This window comes from Magnolia sinica, chromosome 19 (genome assembly GCF_029962835.1).
Source record: "Magnolia sinica isolate HGM2019 chromosome 19, MsV1, whole genome shotgun sequence".
NCBI classification, from domain to species: Eukaryota; Viridiplantae; Streptophyta; class Magnoliopsida; order Magnoliales; family Magnoliaceae; genus Magnolia; species Magnolia sinica.
The window spans coordinates 12,516,242-12,532,882 of record NC_080591.1 but is presented as its reverse complement, the minus strand read 5'-3'; the positions used below and the strand labels follow the sequence as shown (position 1 = coordinate 12,532,882).

Sequence of the window (16,641 nt, the reverse complement as noted above, 5' to 3'; positions counted from 1 at the left end):
ATTGTACCGATCTTCTATTATAAATTAATAAAATCAGCATTCCAACCTTTAGTTTTAATTTTTTCCATCCATTATTGCACTATTGAGAAATACAATGCCCGCAATCAATGTTAAAAGAAAAGTCCTTCGCGCAAGGCAAAAAGATCCCATTCGGAAGGATTAACCCTCTCCTTCTAAATCACCTGATTGTTGCAACAATCGGTGGTTGGGAAGGCGATCGATCTTCACTGATCGAGTTTTAATCAATCTATCTCAGCACCTAGGGTCGCAATCATTCAATCAAACTCGAGTCGAGTACGACTTTTGCACGCCTACACTATCCTAATCACACATGTTTGACTAAATACAAACCTTCGTTAACACATGTGGCCACATGTCTGATTGAATAGCGAACAGTGTGGCCTAAGTGGGCCCAACTATGATCAAACCCAAACCTAAACCATGACCAAATATCACATCCATGTAATTGAATCCTTGTTAAAATGGACGATGAGTACGGAAATGATCTCACCTCCCATTTGCAAGCCCTCATTTGAGGGTGTGTTTGAACAACCCTTGAATTGTAATTTAGATGTTATTTAGCTAAATTCTATTTAACTAAAATGTTATTTGAAACAATATTGTTTGGATGGCTCAAATATTATTAACTTGGAATATTATTTAAGGTCCTTGAAAGATCAGTTTTTACTCTAGGCATATATTAGAATTACACCTTCAAAAGTGAGTGAGAATCTCGTGCTAGCAATTTGCCGATTAAGTCTCTTAAATGATAGGCAACCAAGCATATTGAGGCAAAAAAAAAGGAATTTGAGGAGGAATATTTTTATTTTTTGTTTTGTATTTCATTGGGAGTTATACCTGAATGGCTTTGCTTGGGAGCTTAGTATGTTGTTCCTCCTCATGTCTAATGGGATAAAGCGGAGGAGAATGTCTGTTCATAGCTTTCAATGACTTTTAGGCCGATTTCTCGCTTATCTCATGCTATGACCATCACATATTGGTAACATGTTGCATACATCCCATGAATTGTTTGAATAATGTAGCAAAGTCACCGGAAACCTACCAGGAAGAAGACCCTACTTCAACCTCGATTATAGGCTCTTGTTGGTCCATATCTTATTGTTCTTCCAGAGCATCAACCACAAAACTAGCCTATTTATTTATGACACGTCTTATTCTATTGAAAAATATAATGAACTTTGATAGGTCTCACCAAGTGTGCCAAAAAGAGCGTTGCTCTCAATTCAATCATATTAGACCGCACATGTGAGCGAAGGCCTAGGTTAGATGCACGTGTGTGTAAGTAAGGTGTGCAGGCATGCCATAGTCTGCCTAACTCAATGGTTGATTGAATTGTTGGTGTCCCATTCACTGAGATAGACAAATTGGAGACTGGACGCAGGATCTAAAGTCCTCTTGGCTACCGATATTATGCTCCGTTTGGGCGATTTGTGAAGGGAAATGAGGCTAATCCTTCCGAATGAGTTCTTTTTTCCTTGTGACAATAGGTGTGAGTCTATGGATTTAAGGACTTGTTCTTTCACCAGCACATTAAGTTCAATATACTTCTCAAATGAATAAGGATACACACACAAATTAAAGAAGGCAAAATATTACCGATTTCATTAATATTTGGAATAATGCTCATTACAATTGACAAGTTGCGAGACAACCAAATGAATTAACAAAAATATAAAACGATAAATACATGATGCACCTATCGGAACAGATGATCAAGGCGGGTGTGATAGCTAAATCGGTATTTAGATGATCACAATCCTATAACTTAAGGTTGTAGAAATTTACTTTACTCCGAAGGTATTATAGTGGGAGCTGCTGGTAGTAGCTATGTAAAACAAAGCTAGGCTGGGCTATGTTAAGAAAAATAAAAACAAAAATTGATATGTTTAGCTTAGGGCCTCAGGCTCTTCTTAGATTACTCTTATAGATTGTTGAGGCGGTAAAACTCTTGTTAAAATTTCCTTGCTGCTTATAGATCCTTTGTGCTCATGTCAATGCTCTAGATATGGGAACCCTTTGATTGCTCCGGAACTGTTGACTTAGATTGAGAAAAATGACTCCAGTCAGATTTAGGCTCCATAGCTTCTCAGATCTTCTTCCTGTAGTTGATCTGTCGTGGGGTGTCCGTGATCATACATCAAGATTCCTCTGATCAAGATGGCCAAGTCCAGGGCTAGATCTCGATCAATCCCATCCACTCAATGCCTCTGATGATGGCCAGCTACACGAATCGAGCTAGGAACCACCAAAGTTTCTCTGATGAAGACAACTAGACCATGATCCACGAACCTCAAAAGCTAGACCTAGGTCGGTCATGGCCACCCAACATCACTATTGATGGCCCAACTTATTAAACAGTCCAGATCAAACCAGCTCTTGTGTTTAACCATTCGTAAGATGATGGTTTGGAGTGCTGGAGAGGATTCAACGCTAGATGTTGGTCTGTCAAAGGACCAATAGTTCTCCCATTCTCTTGATGTTGATCGATGTACGGTGTGGGAGACCTGATCGAGTCGATGTGTTCGTTCCTCTTAACCTAAGCTCGAGCTGTGGCTAGGTTTTCTTAGACATCAGTCCGATCTTCGAATCTTCGGGATCTTCTTGAATGCTACAACTTCTCCGTACGTCTCTAGGGAGATCTCACATTTTAAAAGGATTGTGAGAGACGGCCTCACCAAGAATATCATAGGCAAATTTGTGGTAGATTTGTTCTTTCGTTAGGTCTCTTATTATCGTGTTGGGCATGTTGTCTTATTAATGGGTATGATAAATATGACCACATGGCATGTGTTGATTTACTTTCCCAAAGGACGACATAAGGGTTCGTGCACTCGCATTTATAACAAAATGTGGCTCACTGAAGGAAACGCAAACGACGCTACTTGTGGATGAGAGTAGGTTTCATATCAGTTGCCATCATGTGGTGTCGACATGTAGCGGCCTTTGATTAGTCCACGTCAGGGTACCGAAAGTGGGTGTAAACAATGCCCGTGTCCCTTCGTATTAAGAGATACGAGGGGACGTATGATGTTTGGGTTTCAATAGCCATTCTAGCATATGACACGCGATAGCATGGGTTTTGCTCTCGATTGTTGCATAATTTAATGCAGACGTCGGATCCACCTGGCATTATTGCCACCTTTTATTGCAAACACAAATTGTGATGTTTCATTTTGTTTATATTCAGTTACATTTCCATCGCAATCAATACTCCTTTATCCTTTGACCATCTTAATATTTTCTTTCTTATAGTTTTCTTGCATCATGGCTTCTTCTTAGGATGTCGAGCCTATGAAAAGGGTGCTTGGGTCAATAACCATGGAAATCCTGACTCCTGATCTACTCGAACCTATTCTTCATCACCTTGGAGACTCCATTAGGCCAGAAACTCTTACTCATGCTTTTATACCTATCACGGGCCACATGCTCTGCCCTTCTTTTGCTCCTACTACTGACCTTGAACATCTTTCTCCTTTCTTCCCCCTATACCTTGAGGAACAACTCCTACTCCGAGGTCATTCCTTGACATGGAGTCGATGGCCAAGTACTAGTTCGAAATTTTGACTCTGACCCAACCCGACTCCCGATTAGATAGATTGGGTAAAAAGGGTTCAAGTTGCATTGGGTCATCTTCAGCAGGAAATCTAGATCTTTGATTGCATCAAATTTCTTGCTTTACAACCCCATATAGTCTCTTCTTTTGACCACAATAATTATTATTTTTAGTCGTTCAACCAACACTCTTCACTTTTCATATAGTTTTTTAGAGGTTGACTCTTCTTGATATTTGCACCCTTACTGGACTACCTGTCGAAGGTGAGTATGTTGAACCATCTAGTTCTTGGTCCTCTAGCAAGTTTAACAACCAAAATATCGGCAAGACTCTATACAACGCGTTTTTTCATGCTAAAATGGGTGAGGATTGCCCATGCCAGATTTGCGAGATTCCAACAGATCGATAATCAAAACTCCTGTTAAGTTTTATTCTTACTATAAATAGTAAGTTTTAGTTCGATTATAACTTTTAATCCTTTGAGTTATAGAAGTCGTGCCCAACATGAAGGGCTTAGAAAAATTACGAGAATAACGTGGTTCAGCCAAATTGGACAGTTAATATTTTTGGCCCAAGAGTCTAGTAGAAATAGAGGAAGTCTATAAATAGCAAGTTTGCTATTTATAGTAAGTCACGTTTTTAAGGTGTTTGAGTTGAAGTCTAAGTCTAAAATTTTATCCTAGATTTGAGTTCCTTATTTAAAGAGTTGTAATTTAATTTTTTATCATCAATCAAGTTATTTTGAACTTATTAAGAATTATTCCTACTTTTATCGCTCATAGATTCAAGGAAGCTCTATTAGGAGTCCAAAGAGCTCCATGTATTCGGAGTAATTATCCATTGACGAAGACGGTGATCGACCTCATCACGTCCCTCCCTAAACCAAAAATTGATTTGGCTATAGCTGCTGGTACTAAAGCAGAAATAGAGCCAGCTAAAGGGCCATTGATGGACAGATGGGCCACCTAAGATGATGGGTTATTGCTAAAGATGCTGCCACACTACGTTGCCACTGCTGTTGGAACGCTTCAATGCTTGCTGTAAACTTCAATGTAAAAAGCTTCGGATTGCATCCGGCCTCATTATTTCTTCTCGTGGCTAGATCAAAACTAATTGGTAGAATAATTTGTACCAAGATCAATGAACTTGACCAAGACTCAACAACAACAACCATAGAAGACGAACAAAAAAAAAGCACCTATTAATAAAGAATCCTCAAATACCCAAAACTCCATATGGGAAAATAAAGAACAGAAATCAAAACAAAACAAAACCCAATAAAATTGCTTTAGACCACAACTCCTAATCATCGTCACAAAACCCATTAAAGAAAGAAATGATAAGCAAGGGTTTTTTTCCACAAAGTTACCCTTTTATGCTGCTTGTAGCCAATCCCAATTAATTGAAATAAGGTTTAAGATGATGATGATGTCAGAATATTGTATATGGGTTGTCATTAGTTGTAATATACTATATATAGAGAAGCTCTAAATAAGCTTCCTTGTATATTCTTGTAGAGTGGTTATTTAAACCCACATTTGGGTTGAAGCAATATAAAGAAAAGATCTTCAAATTCCGAGATTATCATGGTATCAAAGCCATGACCCTGGCCTGATCCTAGTCATTGATTCCCCTTCCATGCCTTTCTTTTCATTGCCGCATCATCAGATCTATTGCAATCCGATACACACCTTTTTTATCTCTGTTGCAACGCTACTCCTGATCGCATCTTCGTTGTTGCTCTATTTACCAAAACTATGACCTCATCCCGTCATATGCTTCTTTGTGGCAAACTGATATTGGTTTATTATCCCACATCAAGTTGAAAGGGGGTGTGAGAATATTATATATGGGTGGTCATTAGTTGTAAGATACTATATATAAAGAAGCTCTAAATAAGCTTCTTTGTATATTCTTGTAGAGTGGTTATTTAAACCCACATTTGGGTTGAAGCAATATAGAGAAAAGATTTCCAAATTCCAAGATTATTAGATGATGACAACGACAAGCGACCCTTTAAGGCAACATAATCCAAATGGAGACCTATGATTTAATTGGTTTCATTTAAGTTACCAGCATGTCGTGTATGCAATTTCTAAGTGCCTACCTACCAACCATCAAACTCCACCAGAGTATTGATATTTCTCTTTTAAAAGAGTCATTCGATAATTCACTGTGAAGAATTGAACTCTTTAAATACAATTTAAACAAATCCAAAGAGAGTTTTTACAAAGAGACAGATGGCATAATTCAAAATCAAACCCCTTAACTCTTGGATGCCTTTTCTTCGGCTTACACTGGAAAATTGAATTTAAAAAAAGAAAAAGAAAAGAGAGATGAAAATTAAACGAATAGAGAAGAAAGAAAAAGAAGAGGTCCCAAGAAAAATTAGAAAAAGGCCATATGCCTTTTTCACCTCTGTTACAATCGCACCAAACTCCTTCCTTTGATCTGAAACCTCCTCCCCACCAATGCAATAATTTGAGTAGGCTCCACAGCAGTAGCCATATTTAGATTAGGCTCCTCGGCAACAACAGGGATGTTTAAATCAGGAAGATTATAAGCTCTGGAGTTCTCTTTCAAGCACAAGCCCAAGCCTACCCCTAATGCTGCTACCTCACTGTATGGTTTCTGATCAATTATTTCCATTGGATTGATGACAGAGGATGTTGATGCATGATGGGACAATGTGGGTGCCTGACGAAAAGATGGATCAACAACTTGCAATGTGGACACCTGATGACTGGCCAGAGTCAAAAGTTGCCAATGCTCCAAAGCCGGAGAGGATTCCTGTTTTTGCAAAATATGAAAACTTGAATTAAGCAAGTGCTGATTACTAGAAATCTAACAAAATAACAATAATAAATAAATAAATACAGTGGATAAGGTTACATAAGAAACTAGACAAAAACGAAAGGAAAAAAAAAAAAAAGATTAACCGATTGCAAGGATTTCCTACAGTCAGGTCTCGCCGTGGATAATAGATATCTAGAAAAACTCTCCAAATGGAATATCTCAACACTTGTTCATTAACTTTTTTGCTTTGAATGCAAATACCTCAACCATTTCTTTGTAGGCCATTAATCAAATGTTTAGGATCTAACAATCTTGAAGACTTTCAAGGTAGCCACCCCCATCGGTGCATATCGGCAAATCATAGTTTGCTCTCTCGTCCCAAACTATTCTACAACAAGATGTGTGGACTTGTACTAGCAAAACTCCCACAAAAGAACTGAAAATGTTGTTGAATCATCTCTCCACATTACACAAGACAGAGTGATCTATAAATCAGGTCCATCAAACTTAATGACCTGACGTCCATCACTGTTTTAAAAATCAGACCTATTATATGACGATCTACAATACAACTGTCCATCTGATTAGGGACCTTCAAAGAGACCAATGGTGTGCTGATTCCACCATGGGCGGGTCCCGAATGTCTTCCAGATTGGAAGACCCCAGCCCTTTTTCAGTTGCTTGTGACAATTGTGTATTCCTCTTCTCAGCAATCTCTCTTTATGCCAGAAATCAGAATTTTAACATCGTCCTCTTGAAGTAAAATTTTGGTAAGGGTCCATCACAATGGGATAAAATACAGATGGTCTTGATTATGAGAGGCCCCATTTATTAGAAATCCATGCCAGGCATCAATCTAATTCCCATTTCCTAGAAGGAATTAAGTGAAAGTGGTAGCTAGCAGTGAAACTTTTTGCCAGTAGCAGATCTAGCAAGGACATGAACCACTATGAGCACAAATCAAAACACAAGGGGAAGCATTTCTGATGTAGAGCGGGTCGCGGACAGTTACATGGCCAAGATAGATCAGAAAAGGCCCGGTCGACGACAGAAGTGATCCAGACCATCGAACCTTAAATCGTGCGTATCTTGCAATCCAGAATGAGTTATTTGACGTAAAATATATGATTTTGGGGTAGAACGAGCTATTGAAGCCAACCAACCTTGCTATGCCGGGTTGCGCAGCCTGGAATTGCGAAAAACCCCTGGATCGACGGTCGTTTCCCTATTTTAATTTTGTTTTAACTATAAATAGTAAGTTTTAGTTTGATTATAACTCTTCATCGCCTTAGTTAGGAGTTGCGCCAACGTGAAAAGAGCTTAGAATAATTAGGAGAGCAGTTTAGTGAAGCCAAATAGGACACTTACTATTTTTGGCCAGAAATCAGAATGTTAACATCGTCCTCTTGAAGTAAAATTTTGATGAGGGTCCATCACAATGGGATAAAATACAGATGGTCTTGATTATCACAGGCCCCATTTATTAGAAATCCATGCCAGGCATCAATCTAATTCCCATTTCCTAGAAGGAATTACGTGAAAGTGGTAGCTAGCAGTGAAACTTTTTGCCAGTAGCAGATCTAGCAAGGACATGAACCACTATGAGCACAAATCAAAACACAAGGGGAAGCATTTCCCGCATATTCTTGCAAGCATTAGTCTAGCAATAATGCATTGGAGCTTGTTTGGGAGCTTTAAAAATGTTTGGAAGGATAACTTTATTCCATAGGAAGGGCACTTTCCCTTGTTTGCAAGCTCACTTTGATCATATGGAGGTCCACTCTCCTGCCATTGATCAGAAGGTTAGGATCATCAAGTCAAAGTGATTTATGACAGAGGGGCTTGGGCCATCAAAGGTGTGCTGCACACCACAGACGATCCAAATCAATGATCATATCTTTTATAGACTAATCAATATGATCCATCCATTCTCCTAACCGATGCGCAAGATGGTTAGAATTATCCAGTTGAAGTGATTTTTACGGATGCGCCATCAAAGGTGGACCACACACAATGTACGATCCAAATCAAGTACTGTCCCTTTTTCTAGCATAACCAATATGAAGCGTCCATTATCAACCATTGATCAGATGGATAGGGTCATAAAATCAAAGTGATTCTTACAGAAAAAACAGAAAAACCAAGAAGAAAATCTCACATGTTGTGGCTTTTCTTGTTTTGCTTTCACCTCAGCTGCCATGTCATTTCCCTCCTCTCTTCTTGACTGAAAAACCACCAAAAATTATATTAAATACCCTGAATTTTCAATAGAAAAAGAAACAACAAAATAACCATATAAAGAAGAAAATAATCATTAAAAATAAAAATAAAGCCCTAAACCCGAGCGTAATCACACATGTATATTAGTATAACTTGATTCGGGTTATGGGATAGATCGTGTTGGGTCATTTGGCCCGGCACTGATTCAATATATAGGCTGATCGAGCTGAGTTGGCCTAAACCCGAGCCCGACCCATTAATCAAACTGGTCTACTTCTTTCGCCCGAGACCGACCGACCACCTGACCCAACTTGGCCCGGGGTCAAAAGCAACCCATGGATCGACCCAACACATTGCCACCCATCAAAATCATCATCATCGTCATCATATGTAGCCTTAATTAGGGGCACCTACATGAATTCTTTTTCGCCATTCAAAACGAGCTAAAGAGTGAGATTGACTAGAACCCACTTGATAAAAACATGAGAAAAGAAAAACCCAGAAATCAAACCAGGAATTATGAAGCAAAAAAGCACGAATGGATATAAAATTCGAGACAACCAAAAAAAAAAAAAAACTGAGCAAAAGAGGGAAGCCGAATCAAACCCACATGGTAAAAACATGAGAAGAGAAAATTCCAGAAATCGAAGGAGGAATTACGAGCGAAAGCGTAAATTGAAATCGATACAAACAAGAAGAAAAATAGAATTTTTCGGTGTACCTTCTTCTTCCTGGGAGCTCTCCTTTGGGAGGGCTTCTTCTGCGCAGAATCACTGATGCTTGGTAACAAGGAAAGATTGGTGGAAGGACTTGATGGGATTTTGGGTTTTTCTCCATTGCTTGGAGGACGGCAATGTCGCTTTCTTTTTCCACCCCTATTGGCGGAAGAGCGAGGTTGGGGTGCGGAGGGGCGAGATTGGGCGGCAGAAGCGCAACGTTGGTTATGTCTTTCAACAGTTTCTTGGAATTTGAGGAAGATTTCAGCCACTTCCAAATCTTGTTTTGAGAATTCGTCTGGATTTTCATCCAACTCCACTTCTTCTTCAGCCAAGGAAGGTGGAGAGAAGCAGCTCTCCATATTCTCTTTTCCCTTTGAAGAACTGGAGCAATTCCCCATCTTCTCTTTTCCCTTTGAAGAACTGAAGAAATTCTCCACCTCTTTTCCCTTCGAAGAGCTGAAGCAATTCTCCACCTCTTTTTCCTTCGAAGAGCTTCCTTCCATTTTCAGATTGAAGAGAGAGAGAGAGAGAGAGAGAGAGAGAGAGAGAGAGAGAGAGATCGCTGTAGATATAAGAGACGAAGAGAGAAGAAGCAGAGGAGTTCGAGGAGCAGAGGACAACGAATAAACTGTTATGGTTTGAGGGTGCGATATGGTACACTCGGATTGCGTATGAAACTTGATACGCGGGCACTCATAAATTGACACGTGTAATATATTAATTAAAATAAAACCGACTAGATTGTGATTATCACTACCTTAAATTCAAAATTTTAAGATGATATTGATTAAATAATCCTAACCTCTGATTCGTGGACACTTGTTTGTGGAAACAGAACCCTTCGGCTTTTTCATTATTAACCGTCCAATAAATGTTCACGAATCCTGTATGTAGGCAATAAAATTAATCTAATTTTGGTTATTCATGTATATAATAATATATTTCATAATTTGGATGGTTTATACTTACTAAATATAATTCCATATATACAATTTTGAAGTGCCTGTGTATCATCCATCACTCTCTGTCAGAGTATCAGGAGTTTTTTCTCTTGTACTTTCTATTTTTGTGTCAGTTTTAAATTTGAGTTCGTCTAGGACGTAGGTTTGCCAAAATAAGTCGACCACTGGGACCCACAATTTTAAATATTATAATGATCGGAACTGTCCATTTGTAGAATCGACTCTCTATAATTTAGTATAATTAAAATTTTATAATTTAATGAACGACTGAAAATATTTATATGTAAATGGATATAGACCGTTGAAAGACCCCTTCCTGCGATTGCTTACTTTCGGCTCTAAAAAATTAAATGTCATAATTCTTTGTGAAGAGATTTTATTTAAAATGGTCCATTTATTATAGTTTTGAGAAAACATTCCGTTCTAATCGTTGGACCATTTTTCCATCTGGCCCCCACTGATGCGACACACAGTGGGAATCTAAATCGCGATGTACGCAAAGCGAATTTGTGTTTCCTTCCCGCGCCCGTTCCCCATGCGTGGCAGTTTACAAGTCACAGAGCTCCGAATATAGACCGATCCAGGATATCGACGGTCCACAGCATACTTTACAGGTTACTGTACAAAAATCACATTAAGCTTAGTGGACGAGGATTTCCTGAGCAAGAATTCTGGGTGGAGCCGACTGCAATGTTTGTAAGAAATCCAAGCCGTCCATCCGTTTTTCGAGATCATTTTAATACATGAGACAGAAAATGAGGACAATCCAAAACTCAAGTGGACCATAGTAGATGAAACAGTGGTGAAAGGAATGCCTACTATTGAAACCTTCCTAAGCTCCACCTTGACGTTTAAATGCCATCCAAACCGTTTATAAGGTCATTTTCATTGAAATGAAGTGAAAACACGGTAAACTTAATCGGACACAAAAATTTTGTGGCCATATAAATGTTTTAACAGTGGTCACTAAATCCTCATTGTTTCCTCACATGTGGCCCATTTGAATTTTTGATCCACCCTATTTTTGGTATCATATCTTAAAATAATCTAGCAAAACGAATGAACAGGTTAGATTTCTTACAAACATTGTAGTGGCCCCACCCATGATCCTTGCCCAGGAACCTTATGCCAAAGGCTTTCAACAGGAAATCCAAAGTCCAAACTGACTCGCTGTAGGGCCCACTTCGATCATATTTTGTAAGTTGTATATCCACTCGGTTCATTCGTTTTTAAGGCCATTTTAGGACACGACCTGAATACTTAAATATATCCAAATCTCAGGAGGAACATACCACAAGAAACAGTGATTATTGACTGGTCACTGTTAAAAACTTCACAAGGCCCACAGTAAACAGATCCATAATGTTTATTTTACATCTAACCTGTTGATAAGGTCAACCAAAACTGATGAAGGGAAAATAAAAAGATTAGCTTAATTCAAAACTTTTGTGGCCTAAAGAAGCTTTTAATGATTATTCATCACTTTTTCCAGTGGTGTGGTCCACCAGAAACTTACATACACTGAGGTTTTGGGATAACGTTGTTAGATGAGCTGCCCGCATATGAAGCAAATTCATCAAGGTGGGCCCTACACGGTAAGAGTAACACCTACTGAGCTGTTGCCTGTTACAGGGTAACATCTAATCTACTCCCACAATTTTGACCACTAATTAATAGCTTATTAAATGTACGGCTATGATTGCTTATAGTGCTCAGGCGCGTATCATTTCCTTCATACAAATCATCATATGGGATCCACGATGATGTTTTAATGACATCTAATCCAGTTATTTGTGGACGACACTAATTTTATCGTTGGAGTCCAAAGCTACCGTCGAGTAAAAAAACTTAATTGGACCACCATTAAAAACCTTCTGCACTGTATGTGGGACCCACCATATTTTAATATTCCATCTAATCCATTCAATAGATGCATTCCACAAGGACTAATGGACAATAGAAAACTAAGGCTATTACAATACTCAGGTAGGTTACAGCGACTCATATTCAGAGGATTTGGGCATGGTCTTACAGAGTGTGGCCCACAGGAGTTTTGGATAAAACTTATTTTTGGGATCCAAGGGTAGTAATATATTTTTTAGATAATGGACCGATTGAATTTTATTTTAAAATGAATTTAGGCCATACATATAGATTTGTGCATTGAGATTGCTTTAGAAGCTTTTTGTATTAGACTAATTTCTATTCATTTGCATTTATTACAAATGTTCTCTATTTGGAAACTACAGTCCGTTACTCCACAACCACTACTTGTAGAGAAAACATCGGAGGAAGCGGGCTGCATCCTGCCCCGCCTAGACGGTAATCGGTCGAAGCAGGGGCTCTATGGGCCCACCGTGATGTTTGTGTTTTATCCACACCGTTTATCCTAGGGAATGATCCTAGAAATGAGGTAAATCCATGGCTGTTGCAGACCACACCACGTGAAGCAGCAGTCGTAATGATGCCCACCGTTGAAACCTTCCTGAGGCCAGTGTAATGCTTATTTGCCATATAACATGTTGATAAGGTCACTCGGACCAAAATGAAGGGAAAACACAGTTATCATCTTGATCCAAAACTTCTGAGGCTCTTAGGAAGTTTATAACGGTGACCGTTCAATCCCCACAATGTGGTCCACTTGAGCTTTACATCTGTCTTATTTTTGGACCTGCATGCTAAAATAATCTTTTAAAAAATGAATAAACAGCATGGATAAAACCCGTGCATCACGGTGGGCCCATAGAGCCCGGAGGCAGGACGCTATCAGCTTCGATCAGCTTTCAACATCCGACAACTAACTGCATGCGGCCTGTGCGTATTGCAACGGATCCGTGCATCATGGTCGCCAAACCATGAAAATGGATGCCCAGCAAATCAGGAGATCCAATTTTAAGGTTGCCCACCAAAAGAATAATGACGTTTTATGGGACTCGGATTGACTGGTGACACTACATCATCCAGGTAGCGGGTAGAAAAGCTTTGTAGGCTGCATCTTTATTTATGTATTTTATATATTATGTTACTTCACATCCTAATCCATAGCTTAAGTGGTAGACTGAGTAAAAGATACCTTGTTTCAACACTTGAGGTCTCGTTATGGATCCCTAGTGAGAGTGGCTAACAGTGAAGTGTTATCTGATAGTGGGGTGTACTACGAGGCTAACAAAAGTTAACAGTGAAGTGTTATCTGATAATATATATATATATCCCCATGCTCCAGGTGATGCGGTTATTTGAGATTTAAACTTACCTCATCTTTTGGCTTCTACAGCTGGTTGGCTTGGAAATAATAGTCTAGTGCGCAACTTTGGTAGGTCCTCGACAGTGGAGCCCATTGTGATGTATTTTCCTTGTAGCCATGCCATCCATCCTTTTTTCCCGCTCATTTCATAGCATAATTTAAGAAATGAAGCTGATCAAAATCTCAGGTGGACCATACCACATCAAACAACGGTGACTGACCATTAAAAGCTTCTTGTGGGCCACAAAATTTTTATATTAAGCTGATATTTGTGTGGTAGCTTTATCCAGGTTTTTGTGACCGGGTTGTATGGCAAATAAACATTCCGATGGCACTAAAAAGTTTTTAATGGTAGATATTTAATAAACATTGTTTCCTGTTTTGTAGTCAGTCTTAGATTTTGATATACTTCATTTATAGAATCATGCTATAAAATAGGCTGGAAAATGGATGGACGGTGTGGATGTAAGGAACATGCATCATGGTGGCCCCACGGCCAGGCATCCACTCACCTCCGCTGATGTCTTAACCTTGCCACGAGTGGATTAGGTGTTTTCCACGTAACAACTGAACGTTAGACCCTGTACGGCGCCATTTATTGGTGAGAATAGGTGGTAAGCACATTGCCAGCTGTTGTATAAAAGTCTGTGGGTCCACTATGATATATGTGTCTCATCCAGGCCATTCACCTTTTTTACAAGCTTAATTTAGGGCATAACCTGGAAATTGAAGTATATCTAAAGCTTAAGTGGACCACACAATATACAAGAGTATAGATTGAACACCTACGGTTAAAAACTTCTTGTGGGCATAGAAGTTCTTGATCAAGTTGATATTTGTGTTTTCCATTCATTCATGTCTGTGCTATCTGATGAACAAGTTGGATGACAAATAAACATCATTGTCGGTGCGCCAAGGAAAGTTTCAACAGTTATTATATATCTCCATTGTTTCTTGTCGGGTGGTCCACGTGAGCTTTAGGATGTGCTTTAATTTTAGCACCGGAGCCTAAAATGATTTTGAAAAATGAATGGACAGTGCATATAAGATACATACACGGTGGACCCCACAAAGTTTACTTGGTATGCAATCCGCTTCTGGTTTGGTGGAGAATTATGTCTAACCTTGGGAGGGACAATCTCAAGGAATGGCAAAGCTTCCATTAAAGGGATGGCAAAGATTTCATCCATTGAGTGGCATATAGCTAAGTATCAAATTTATGTGAAATCCCAACTGCTTAAAATATTTTTTTTCACTTTTTATGTCTGTACAAAATGTTATATGAATTATTGAAAGGCAGGGCCCTGACCTATACTATTTTAGGTTTTGAGGATGTTTATCTAATGTAAGATTAGTTGATCCTAAAAAACCTAAGTTAGGAGATAAATTTGTTAGTTGTGTAGTTGTTGTATATGCACTTAATTAAGTAAAGCTTATAGGTTTTTAACCCTAGATGATTCTTCTTGACTCTGGGTTTGGTCCCGTTGATTCATACAAGTCTTTTAATTCAAATGGATCTAATCATTTAACTATAGCTAATAAGATAATTCGCAAAGGATTTTGGACCTGATTTTTATATATACCTATAATATAAAAAGTGATCTAGCTACATATAAAGAGGCTATGTCATTTAGAGGTGTACACGAACCGAACTAGCTCGGTTAGCTCGCTCGTCTCGACTCGAAAAAGCTCGATTCGAGTCAGTTCGAAGTTGAGTTCGAGCCGAGTCGAGCTGATTTTTTGAGCTCGAAAATGAGTTCGAGCTTGCCCCAACTCGACTCGACTCAGATCCAACCCAGCTCGAATCAAACTCGGATCAAACCAGTTCGGTGACTCGATTACTTTGATATTGGTGTTGCTCACCAAGTGTTTGATGAAATGACCCAACGAAGTGCAGCTAGTGGCCAGGAAGGTATGTATATGAAACCAATACCCTTTTTTTCTTGATTTTTATGTTGCTTAGAAGGTGTTTGATAAAATACCTGTAAAAACCATTGCTACTGTCTTAAATACGGTGAGATTTTGAAGGTGTTGTCCAGGTGTTTGTGAAAATGCTACACAGGCAAACTCGGCTTGATCTTAGCTCAAACTAGCCCGAGCAGCTGACCGAACCAAGCCGAGCTAGCCAGTCAGGCTCGAGGACCGAGCCAAGCCAAGTTCGAACTAAGGTTAGCTAGTGGCTGAGCCAAGTCGAGCTGATCAGGCCAGCTCAACTCGGTTCGACTCGATGTACACCCCTAATGTCATTTCATGATGCCTCATTTTGTAATGGACTATAGATAGTGAGATGGAATATATCATGGCTAATTATACTTGAACTCTGGTTGATCTATCCGTTAGTTTGAAACTAATGTCATCGAACACATACTAATGGCATCGAAAAGACACCCAGTTAGTCCAGCGATCAACTGAAGAAAAATTGAAAAATCTCGATGAGATCGAGCATTGTTTGATGTCATCGAAGGTGACATCGAACAGTCTCTCAATGGCATTGACAAGCTCTATATCTGACTCGATTTAAAACATCAAATACAACATATACAAGGAAGGAATTTACTTCTACATATATGGAAAATCTATATACATGAAAGAGAATGATACGCTATCAAATGTAACATCCAATTTGTTCAATTGGTTGGCTCCATCATAAGAACTTAAGCAAAAATCAGCCGAAATCCACTCATTGAATGGGCCATTCTTGTTTTTTTGCTATTTATCAATGGCTAGAACTTATTTTCTATAGTGTGGCCCACCTCGTGAGTATATGGAACTGATTTTTGCAGTAGATGATCCTCATTTCATAGTTCGTGAGTTTAGAGAAAATTTGCTATAATGAAATATATGCAATCAACGCACTAAACATTTATCTATACTACATAAAAAGATTCTTTCTATTTTGTTTGCATCATGAAGAAATCTCATTTTTCATGATTTTTACTAGGAGCAAGAATCCCAAAAACAATAAATTGTTCTTGAGCCTGGATCAAATTACAAAGCTTTGTACAGGTACAATGTACGTCAAAGTATATTCGAGCATGTTTAGTGCATCTAGGAATAACTAAGTCCATCTGAGATAAGTCTATGTGCATCTGAGTTTATTGTACTTACATGAACTTGAACCTGACC

General features: G+C 38.9%; 1 protein-coding gene across 1 annotated transcript; it reads right to left on the bottom strand.

Moving 5' to 3' along the window:
* Positions 1–5,757: 5,757 nt before the first annotated feature.
* LOC131235201 (uncharacterized) lies at positions 5,758–9,721 on the bottom strand. Its single transcript, XM_058232345.1, has 3 exons — positions 9,312–9,721; positions 8,529–8,594; positions 5,758–6,364 (listed from the first exon to the last, which is right to left on the bottom strand). The coding sequence occupies exons 1-3, from the start codon at positions 9,705–9,707 to the stop codon at positions 5,996–5,998; spliced, it is 831 nt and encodes a 276-aa protein (XP_058088328.1). The 5' UTR covers positions 9,708–9,721; the 3' UTR covers positions 5,758–5,995.
* Between the last annotated feature and the right edge of the window lie 6,920 nt (positions 9,722–16,641).